This window comes from Austrofundulus limnaeus, unplaced genomic scaffold (genome assembly GCF_001266775.1).
Source record: "Austrofundulus limnaeus strain Quisiro unplaced genomic scaffold, Austrofundulus_limnaeus-1.0 Scaffold173, whole genome shotgun sequence".
NCBI classification, from domain to species: Eukaryota; Metazoa; Chordata; class Actinopteri; order Cyprinodontiformes; family Rivulidae; genus Austrofundulus; species Austrofundulus limnaeus.
In genome coordinates this window covers 170,516-182,380 of record NW_013952575.1, presented here as the reverse complement: position 1 = coordinate 182,380, position 11,865 = coordinate 170,516, and the positions used below count along the sequence as shown (strand labels likewise).

The 11,865-nt window shown below is 39.8% G+C and overlaps 1 protein-coding gene across 12 annotated transcripts in view; it reads left to right on the top strand.

The window, feature by feature from the left end:
- Nucleotides 1-11,865, top strand: part of mecom (MDS1 and EVI1 complex locus) — a 159,418-nt gene that overhangs the window by 56,929 nt on the left and 90,624 nt on the right. For all 12 annotated transcript variants that reach the window (XM_014017608.1, XM_014017601.1, XM_014017598.1 and 9 more), the window contains exon 2: nucleotides 2,475-2,800. In XM_014017608.1, the coding sequence (XP_013873062.1) occupies nucleotides 2,475-2,800 (326 nt within the window). The remainder of the gene's footprint in view (nucleotides 1-2,474; nucleotides 2,801-11,865) is intronic.

The following is an 11,865-nucleotide window of genomic DNA, read 5'->3' as shown; positions in this document are numbered from 1 at the left end:
GTGTGTGTGTGTGTGTGTGTGTGTGTGTGTGTGTGTGTGTGTGTATCTGTTTGGATTAAGGGTTCCACAGCTGACAGCGCAGAGGTACTGTGTCACACAGGAAGCCCTTCAGGAATGTTCCTCAGCGCAGGGATGGGTTGTTGAGCCTCATTAGCAGAGCCCCTTCTCCCCGTGACCTGTCAGCCTGCGTTAGGCACAGCCCACCGCAAAAAGGCAGATTCCTGTGGATCGTTTCCGGCTTCTAGTGTCCGTCTGTCTTAGTGTGTGACACCTGGCTAGCAGTCTGCCATGTTAGGATTTTTTTTTCCATCGGCTTTCTATGTGATTTGTCTGTAAACAATCGTTGCACTTATGCTACACATTCTCACTCCCAAGTCGTCACATATTGACGCTTAAGGTAAGGTTCCCTCTGCGTCTTATTTTGACGCATCAGGTACCCCCCTCGCGTCAGTCCTTGACGCCCGCGGCTTTTCCGGGTTGCGCCACCAGGGGTCYTTGCRTCGGGGGTCTGAGGTTAACATGAGGGATCAGGATTAATGGTTAAGTTTAGGTACTGGGATCAGGGGTAGGATGTCCATGGTGAATATTAGGTCATTTTAGGCTTCAGAACATGTTCAYGTGAATTTCGTGCATTTTYAAAAAATGGTTAATTTTAGCTACTACGGTCAGGGACAGGATATCTAAAGTGAACAAAGGTAATTTCAGGCTTTGGAACGGTCGTTTTTGCGCATTTTATACACTTTCTGAAAATATGACAACAGCTTCCGCCCCATCTCGTCAGTAACTGACGTGACGGGGGTACCCTGCGCGTCAAAATCGGACGTAGCGGGAACCTTGCCAAAGCGTCACTATGTGACGACTTGGGAGTGAGAATGGGTTGACTTATGTATGCCCTCTCTGATTTTCTTTTTTTTTTTTTTTTGGCTTTAACAAGAATTTTATACTTTCAGAAATGTCATGGATCTGTTACTGTATATGATGTTCCACTTGCACATTCACACCAATGGAAATTCTAGTTTATTTGTTGTGTAACACATGGACAAACGAAAGGGATATTTAAGATATTTTTTATTTGAATTTCTGTGGTGCAGTTACTTTCAAGAGACCATCTTCAGAGCAATATTAGTTCATTTGAGGGAGTCAAGCTAAATCAAACACATGCAACACACATTTAGAAGCAAATTTCCTCAATCTACATCATATCATCAACATCATATTTTATTTAGGCATTCAAGCAAACTGTTTTTTATAGCTTTGTGTTAGAAAACTACACTTAAAACAGTCTTTTCATGACTTTCTGTCTTGCACAGACCATGTTTCAGAATGTGCAGTCTTCAGTATATAAAAATATGTCTTGTCAAATATTAAGATTGGGCTTGGTTGGTTTGAACCCGAGATGCAGGACTGAGTGAGGGTGGCGAAAAAAAGAGTTGAAAAAAAAGTTTATTTACAAAAACAACAGTGCTGGTGTGGCAGCAAACAAGATACTTGGCTTGAAACAATAACATGAAACAAAATTCTGACAAAGACTGAGGACCAAGGATAAAAGATAAAGGGAAACTAATGAGCTAAAACAAGAAATTGGGGAAGAAATGCGAGGATTAGGTGTGAGTGGGCGGGGCCGAGCAAAAGGCAGACAGAAAACCAGATTACAGTCAAAATAAAACWTGAAACCAGACAGAACACATCAAAAGTAAAATTAAGCAAAAGTTTGCTGCAGGTAAAACACTGACTTCTCATAAGCACTCTACAAAACCCCAACAAGAAAAGACCTGTTCTTTTACACAACCACTGTTATACTTTTGTCTCAGAATTAACCAGAGGTCTATAAAGTACTTGGAAAACAATAACTAATTAAAAGTTATAATACTTTAACAGAAAATGACTTTGGTAAAAATTGATGAGAAAAATACTTAAGTAAAAAGTCATAAAGCTGTTCACAAAAATTGGGAAAGTAGAAGTAAAAGTAAAATTACTTTTCCATGTTCTCTAACAAACAAACTGTTAAATTTACAGAACCAATCTGGCTCCACAAAACCAAGTTCATTAAATTGGTCAATTTCTTTCAAATAAAATATGCTTATTGCCTCAAATTTACCCTACTAGGTTTAGTGGAAATAATTGATATGATTTAGTTGAGTAAGTTAAACACTTAGTTTTTTTAGAGCACAKAAACAACTCATTTCATGATGAGTTCAAACAGATTTAATTTATAACAAGTAACTAGGTGTTAAACGTTAAAGAAGTAAAAGTTTTGTTTTTAGGTTTTAAAAATAACTGAGTAAAAGTAAAAGTTGCGATTTAAAAAATACTTGGTAAAATTACAAATCCTCAAAAAATTACTCAAGGGCTGTAACAAAGTAAATGTACTTAGTTACTATAAACCTCTGGAATTAACTGAAGTCAGTTTGTGATTTAACTTGAACAAAATACATGACTGAACAACATACTAAATTTAAGACTCTGTTTTCTAGGTGACGACAGCGATGACTTTGCTCTCTATCCGGCCAACATCTTAGATGATGTTTGTGACTCTACCGGCGACCCCTCGCTTTCTTCAACCCTGGCAGAGGACCCGCTGTCTGATGATGAGTTGTCACCTCAGTCAATCCAGCAACCAAACATGTTTATAGCCCAAACTGACCTGGCCATCCCTCTGGACTTTGAACTGAGAGAGTCAGCAGTTCCAGGTGCTGGCCTGGGCATCTGGAGTCGCAGGAAGGTGAATATCGGAGAGCGCTTTGGACCTTTTGAAGGAGAGCATAGGCCTTGCCTTCAAGATCCCGCTCAAGGCTGGGAGGTAGGAATCTACATTTTGTCAGTGTGGAAATGTATTTGGTAGTTTTGGTTGAAATAAATCAGAGTTTTGAAAGGCAAACATGTCTGTTTGACAGATGTGGTTGTTCCTATGTCACTCAATAAAAAAATGTTTTTAGGCATATCCTTGAATGCTTTGTGGAGTTCCAGATGCATCCTTATGTGTGTTATTTAATGTCAAGACAAGAAAATTGCAATAACACAGTTTTGGTAGATTTTATGGAAAACAGGTGAAAGGAATTTGTTCTTGTAACAGAATATCTTGAACTTTAGTGCTAGCATAAACATGGAAATTGCAGTCAGGTTTCTTATATTGTGGGTGTAGAGTATTTTAACAAGGGGTTTTCTTTACACTGTATACACTGCATATTTTACCTCAGTTTTCTTTTTTATTTCCTCCCATGTTGTCATATCCACATTTAGCCTAGTGGCCACGAGGCTGTTGTAGTCCTTTGTTGCCCAGTGATGTAATGTTAGCTCAGTGCATCAGAAAGAAACTGAGTTGACGTTGTGCTCTTAGCTCAATTAAAATAAAAAGCCATAAATCTTTTTTTCATCCCCAGCTATAGGGACCCAGTGAGACTATTGGTGAATGCCATATTGGTCAGCAGACACACAAAAAGAAAATAAATAAATAAAAAAAATCGAAGGCATGGGTCACAGGACAAGGCCAAAGGTTAGATGTGGGTGCTGTCAGTGTCAAGCTTTCTTGGTTTTATGGAGCAGGGTGAAGTGGGCTGGCAGGGTATCAGCCTCATTTAGTTTCTCTGAATAGATCCTCCCTAATTTAAACGTGAGGGTTTAGTCCTTCACATTCAGCGCTTTGTCCTTTTGTTGGACAGAGCCAAGCTTATTAAAAATGGCTAACTGTGCAGTTTATAAAGGGACGAACTGCACGTTCAAATAAAAAAGATGATTCAGTCTTTTATTCCTGATTTTTAAATGCAAACAGTTATTTTTCCTCAATTAAAATCTAACCAAATGTCTTTTTTGCATCCTCTGTGCTACATCTCTACACTTATAATCTGYTATCTGCTGTTAAATGAGACACAAAACACAACTGTCAAATAAAAGTCAGCACAAATTCTTAATTTATTTTACTTAGCTCTGCATTTTAATTAAAAAAGGAAGTGCTCATCTTTACAAAAAAGAGTTACAGCTGGTTGAACAGGTTGTCTGGGTTATCATTTTACTAATTAGCCTTTTTTCTAAGGGAATGAAATAAAGGATAAAAGAGTTTCATGAATTTTAATCGAGTTGTAATTTATTTGGATCATGAAAATAATATGTATTTAAAGGTCTGGGGGGCTTGGTTGTAAGTGTGTGTGTGTGCGGATGTGAGTGTGTGTGTGCGCGTGCGGTGGTGGTGGGGGGTAAAGATAGGATCCTGATGAGGCAGCACTGTATCACATTGTTTAATTACCACTCTGACAGCGAGCTATAACTCTTTCCATTAAGTAAATAAGTTGTAAAGAATTTATGACGAAATGCCACATTATTCAGAATGGATATTCAGTGATGACATCCCTCTGCATTAAATATGGTAAATGCCATTAAGTCCCACAGAGAGCCCCACCCCCCTTCTTTTCCCCCATGCCCAYTCGTTCGCCATCCCTCCTTCCAACCTCCCGCCTGCAAAGCGTCAATATGCCAATAACCCTATACAGGGTCTGTAAAAAATAAACTTGATTTGGTTAATGTGAGTGGAGACAGATATGCTTGCTTTCGCCGTCAGTTTTGTGCAGCACAGCAAGGTGATGTCACCGACCTGGGAGCGATAAAGTGGCACACCCACCTGGAGCTTTTGATAGAGGGGCCTTGAATGGACCCAAGCCCATCTAGTGATAGACTGGTGGGGTGGATGGGGYGGGGAGTTTGTCACTGTGAGGGCCACCACTCCCCAGCGCCATCACCATAAATTTGGGAGCTTTATTCATAAAGGGGGAAAGAATGAGTTACGGCATCCAGGATGCTTTATGAATACAGGAATGGTGACTTATGGGAAAGATAGCTTCTGTAAATAAGAAGTGTAGAGGCAGCTGTGAGGTTCYGTCAGACTCTGTCGTTGTGTGTAGAACTGAGGTGTTGTGCAAGCCATAGATTGTAATGTGGTTTCTGTGTGTTTTTGAACATGTTATTATAAACACAACATATAACCTACTCATATTTATAGGAGTGTTTTAATGCAATGCTTAAGATTTTAATTCCACATGCTGTAAAAATACAATTTAGGCACCTTGACAGGTATAATTTAAACAAGTTAGATAAAGCAATTAGAAAAACTGTTTGCATCAGCCATCCATCTGTTATTCATCCATCCATCCATCCATCCATCCATCCATCCATCCATCCATCCATCCATCCATCCATCCATCCATCCATCCATCTATCTTCTTCACCTGCTTAGAGGATGCTCTAGCAGTGACTGTGTGAGATTAAATAAACATCAGACCTCAGATCTGCTAAATATTTGAGGTGAATAAGGATGAAGAAATGTGACATCCCAAGAGTTTAATACAACACAATCACATTAAAAAAAACAGCTGTCAGCTTTTATGTACAAACCTCTAGAGATATGGTTTTATTACTTACTGAAATAGCTTTGCAAATATAAATATCATTTATCTAATATATACTGTAAGTTTTTTTTGTGGTGTTATACAGTATTAGCTGTTTTTTAGACTTTATTGTAAACTTTGTACAAAAGTGATCTGTCTCCCAGAAAATCTTTTTTTATTTTTTTAATTATTGAACCATCTTAAAAAACAACAGTTTTCTTATATATTGTCATTTAGACAAATGTGTCTTAGAATAGAAATGTGTTGACAATAGCATGCAGGAGCTTCTTGTATTCAATGCTCAAGTCCATATTCTGAAGTTTCTCCAATTCTGAGTTATTGAGAAACATTGAAATTCAAACTCCATTTGTGTTCTCTCCTTCTCGGTATGGCAGCAACAATGGGTCAGACAGGCTGAGTCCAGGAGAGAGTTATCCGGCACTCAATGAGCATTTGGGCTCACCCAAACTTGCAGCCCCTCGGGATGGGCTTAACGAACCGGGTGCCTCCTTCTGTAAGGAGGCGATGGGTGGAGAAGGTTAGAGATGTGAGAAGGGGTGGCGCGTTGAAACAGGGATTGCTTAGAAGGTCTTTGTGCACCTCTTGAGCGAGAAGCGGAGGTGGAGGCGATAGTGGTGGTGGTGGGGAGACGAAGGAGGAGATTAGTAGTGATGGTGAATGGGAGTAGAGGATTAGATGGCTGGGCAGGGACTTTTCCAGCTCTGGCTGTCTTCTCAACCTCCTGGTCTTGAGGGGATGGGTGGATGGAAGGAGGAGTGGCAGATGCTTGAGCAGAGGCAGACCTGTCTTTGCCATTTCTGCCAACTGAAATTTTGGAGGTTTACAAAGCACTTTCGCAGCAACAATTTCAGGTGGTCTGCAGTATTTTAATGCTGTTTGGTAGAAACCTTTGGAGCAGTGATTCTCCAGAATCAAAGCTTTGCATGTTGAGCAGAACAAAGTGCGAGTGTATAAGAAGGGCGTTTCGAGTGGGCGTGTTTTTGTGCGCGGATAAGCCGCTGTCCTGAATGAATGCAGATGTCTCTGGCTGGCTTTCTGCCTGTCCCCTGTACGCTGATGGCCCGTCACCTCTCTCTGTCACACGAAGAAAAAGCCACTCTCAGTCTGGACTAAAAGCCCCTCTAATCCTCAGGCCCCTGCCACCTCTCCACATTTACTGTCAGCACAGATACCCCTGCCCAAAGCGGCGCTTAGAAAGACAGGCACTTGGGGATGAACCTCTCTGTCACTCACACGTTTTCTCAATGGAYGCACAACCTCACGTTTTCACATGCACTTTTTTTCAGAAATTCAAATTGGAAAAGTCTTGAATCTGCAAAGACCTCGTGAATGCCTGATGTCAAAGCGCTGTGCTTACAGGAACGTTGAACTCATGAGAACAGCACAAACTGGCTGCTGAAAAAACTGTTGGCATTAATGAATGAGCAGTTCATAATAAACGTTTCCACTGGTGCTCAACGAATCGTAACATAGACAATGAACTTTGATTACTTTGAGAGTTGTCATGTGCAGGAAACAGAACTGGCTGTGAAACGTCAAATGCTGTAATGTTATGTTGTTATATGAGTTTGCAAGAAATTTTGCCTCATAGTTTACGTGACAGTGTTTAAGGCCAGWACTGGGAGAAGTTTTTGCTATAGAAAGCACAAATGTGCTATGTCTCTATATTCCCTTCTCGACCTCAACCAAATGTTTGGTGCCTAATAACTTTTTTATTTATTTATTTATTTTATTTTTTACGTATTTTACATATTTTTTTACAGCTGGTATTCCTCAACTTCTGTTGTGACACTGGATGTAAAATGATTTGGCTTGATGTAATAACTGTAGGTAAACAGGTGTGTTAGTAAAATAACTCAGTTATCAACAGTTTATCTTTCTAGTTCCATCCATCCATCCATCCATCCATCCATCCATCCATCCATCCATCCATCCATCCATCTTCAGTCATTTATCTAAAATTGTGTCTTTGAAGCCCAGACCTTCCTCTCATCATTGATCCTCTCTAGCTCATTTGGAGGAATCCTCTGATAATCCCAAACCAGAGAGATTATATGAACACTTCAAGGAATTATGGGTCTTTCTCCGGGTTAGCTCCCAGAAGGAAGTAGCTAAAACCCCTTCYAGGGTGTGTGTCCTGGAGATATCTCGGTCAGATGCCAATTCCTTTCAACAGAAAAGAGAAGCRGCTCTACTTTTAGCTTCTCCCAAATGATGAAACTCCTATCTCTGAATCAGAACTTAGCACCCTATGAAGGAAGCTTATTTTAGCTTCTTGCAAAATATCTTGTTCTTTTGGTTAAAACTTGTGTTACCATTGGTAAAGATTAGAATGTGGATGGATCAATAAATGAAGCTACTTTTATGTATGTATTATTGCCTTCATTACTGCAGACAAAGCCTTAAACCAGCTTATGCAATGCTCCGTACAGTCATTTGCAAAAAGGCACACAAAAAAATAAACTTTTCTGCTTGAGTCTGCCTCAAGTAAACAAGTTATTTTTCCCCATAGAATTAAAACATAGAGTAAAAATGTGTAAAGTGCRTAGTAAAAACTGTACACCAACCCATTTGGTGCCTTCTTGTCATTTATTGAAAGTCCAAATGTCTTTTGCCATCCAGGTTTAGGATGAGTGTGTGTAACAATTCCTTCAGACCTGTTATTGTCCAGACTATTACATCATTTTGCTATAATAAGACAAATGTGGTCATCAATACCATACATCAAGTCCTGTGAACTGGTTTATGTGGTACTATAACAATTTAATCAGTTCAATTCAAACAGACTAAGTGTGTGTGTTACCCTGCTGAGCTACCAATAAACAACCCTAGTCTGTCTTTTTTTTCCAGTGGTGCAGTGAAGTGAACAGCCACAGAAATGCCTTCAGTCATGTGTGGCAGTGACTGCCTTTGTCTATGAATGAGATGAGCTGCTTGTCCAGTGAAAATGAAGCTTCAACTTCATAGTCAGGCGTTATGCACATTTAAATCCCTCAACAAGACAAAACAAGCTGAGGGTTCATCTTCCTCCCTCTCAGTTGACTGATAATCTCTTTCTTTTGGTTAATCTGTTGTTTATTGCTGGTGTTAGAGTGAGTGTCTGTTTGTGTCCTTTGGCGGGGCTCAAAGAGAGCATACTAACATCCTAATCTCTTGTGAGAATTAGTCTAGACAAAGCTCACTCAGAAAGAGAGAGAACAAGTCACTGAGAAGTTTGAGAGGATTTTCCTGCATGTGTGTGTGTGTAGCAGGCAAATTTCCAACAATGTTCAGAGGCTAATTTTCTCTTGTTAAACGTAATGAAAACTAAAAATGCATATAGATTTCTTGATTTGCTCTCTTTTTTGTCATCCACTTTCCTCCTTTCACCCCTTCTCTTCTTTTTTTGCTGTCAGAGTTCCCAGCAGGGAGGGGAAGTTAGGTTAACTAACTGAACAAAGTCAGAGGGAATTGCAGGACAAAAACCGGCCTGAGTGGGGGTTATGCTWGTCGGAAGGTGTAGCCAGCAGCACAATGCCAGGTGAAGGAGGCTCTCTTTAGGGTTCCACCTAAGCAGGGCAAAGGTTGTGGACTGTATTCAATTGCAGCTGAATGGAGTTGGTTTGGTCGGAGAGGAAGGGTGGGCAAATGAGAAAGGAGGAGTTCACCTGTTCCAAAGCTTGAAATGCTACACCCCCACCCACCCCACCACCATCTGATCCTGTGGAATGTAGACAAATATTGATAGCTTAAGATAGAAGTAAAAAAAAAATAAAAATATATATTTTATTATTAGAAGATAAAAACAAGCAAAAAAGGGAAGATGATTTTACTGGAACTGCAATAAACCAGTGACACATGTCTAGACAGCTACAGTATAACATATTTATATGCAGGTGCACTGATTCATGGGGGTAATATAAATGTTGCTGGCTGCCTTGGAGGCGCATTTACATCATCTTTTCTAAACTGTTATTGCACTCTAAATACTAACAAAGAGAGCGTCAAAGTCACCGTCATTCCCATTTTTTAAACCTTTCTTTTTTTTCTAAAAGGAGAAATTATAACGTGCTAACATTACAAGTTTAAGTTAACCAGTTCTTATTATTTTCACAAGAATTAGCTATCTCAACAAATTTGTCCTAGCAGGATTAAAACTGAAGTTGACAGCTGTGAACATTTTTTTTTTCTTTTTATGTTTGTTTTGTTTTGGAAATTGGAAGTTTTATTTTGATAAAACGTATTTATCTGAGAAAAAAAGTAGCAGATATTATAAGATTTTGTCTTCTTCTGCTACCTTTCATTTATTTATGATCTGTATTTAGTTATATATTGAATTTATGTTTTAATTACACATTGAATTTATGTTGTTTTTTTAAGAATTTTTTTAAAGAAATGAATAACATACAGTAGTTATTGGGAATACTGTTTTAAAAACCTTACCACTGCCGTTTTAGTTACAGTACATAGTTACCTTTGCAGAAATATGAAATCACTGTAAGAAAAGCTACAGCTACCTGCTGCTGCTGTTTGCACTTTTAAATAACCACAGCAAACTGACAGTGTTTCTAAAAAGTGTTTGCAGGAATCCTTATAAAGTTGAGGATGGAGCTGGAGTTGTTCTGAGTCATCAGCAGTCTACTTTGGTTTTGGTCCTGCTCAGACTAATCCCAACCCATTCTCACTCCCATGTCGTCACATATTGACGCTTTTCCAAGGTTCCCTCTACGTCCGATTTTGACGCGCCGGGTACCCCGTCACGTCAGTTACTGACGAGATGGGGCGAAATCTGTTGTCATATTTTCAGAAAGTGTAGAAAATGCGCAAAAACTACCGTTTCGAAGCCTGAAATTACCTTTGTTCACTTTAGACATCCTGTCCCTGACCCTAGTACCTAAAATTAACCATTTTTAGAAAATGTAGGAAATTCACGTCAACATGTTCCAAAGCCTGAAATTACCTAATATTCACCATGGACATCCTACCCCTGATCCCAGTACCTAAACTTAACCATTAATCCTGATCCCTCATGTTAACCTCAGACCCCCGACCCAAAGACCCCTGGTGGCGCAACCCGGAAAAGCCGCGGGCGTCAAGGACTGACGCGAGGGGGGTACCCGGCGCGTCAAAATCGGACGTAGAGGGAACCTTGGAAAAGCGTCAATATGTGACGAGATGGGAGTGAGAATGTGTAGCTAATCCTTACCCCATTACTTCTGTTAGAAGTAAAAAGTGTTTCGCTAACCTGAGGTTGCTCAAAGAGCTTAATATATTGTATATTGTTTGTTCATACCATTTCTACTAAACTTCACTTCAAAACATTTGAACATGGGGCAGTTTGTGTAACCTTTGTGTAAAAATGCAAACCATCAAATCAAATACATGATATACAGTATGTTTTAAAGGGGCCATTTTATGTGGTTCTCAGGCATACATTTAAATACTATACCATTATAAAGTATCTATGTCACCTTTAGATGATATTAAAATGATGTTTTTATGTTTAAATAGAAAATAAACTCATATTCTCATCACTTCCTCTTCTAAACACCTTGAAATTGGCCTCTGTCTCTTTAAGAACGACCTTCCGCTTCTGTACCACCCATTTCAGAGTGGGGGTTGCACATGTGTGTGTGGGGGGGCGGGGGCATGATGCAGTTTACTTGGTATCTGAAAATACATTTCCTTAAAAGTATTTTGAATCTGATAAGAGCTTCACTGTGTGAGAAATAGTGTTAAGAGTAGCAGACAGTTTCAGTTTCACTCGTTGTTTGAGAGCCTGCAAGAGTCCTGGTTGGGGTGTGTGGGCAGCGGGGGAGGGGGAGTGCTCAGCCATGAGGAAGCTCAGCTTAAAGACACATCCCAGGGGCGTTTACTGTACCAAAAGGCATTTCTGGTCCCCACCTGTTGTTTTGCTCCTCAGCATGGCTGCCTAAAATTGCTGCAGGATTTCTCAAACATGCATGAATGAGTCAAAGCAAGGATTTGGGCATGCTTTTTTTTATGAGAGTATAACATTATAACATGATATAAAACTAAAAAAAAGTTGATTTTACTTGATATTGCCCCTTTAAAGTCATGGTGGGTAATTGATACTGTAGATGAGTGGATGGATAGATGAGTAGATAGATARATAAAGAAATCAAAAACTTTAAAATTATGAGTGTTCACAGCTTCCCAAACCACAAGGCGCTGTATTAAAGGCTAAACCACAAAGGTTTGAGCGCACCAAATGTGCCCCCTGCACTCTGCACAGGTAGGAGTGAAAATGAGTGGACCCCTAAACGGCATACAGGAAACAGAGGTGATGAATTCCGTGTGCTGGGCCAGAGAGCCAGGCTAATAGATACCTTATCCAGGGGAACTGATAGGAAAAAGGCCTTCTCTTTAAACACATCACTGATTGTTTCCAAATGTCTTCCCCATGGGGCAGGTTAGAGCCAGGGAGAGGGACAGCAACTGTTTGTGTGTGTGTGTGTGTGTGTGTGTG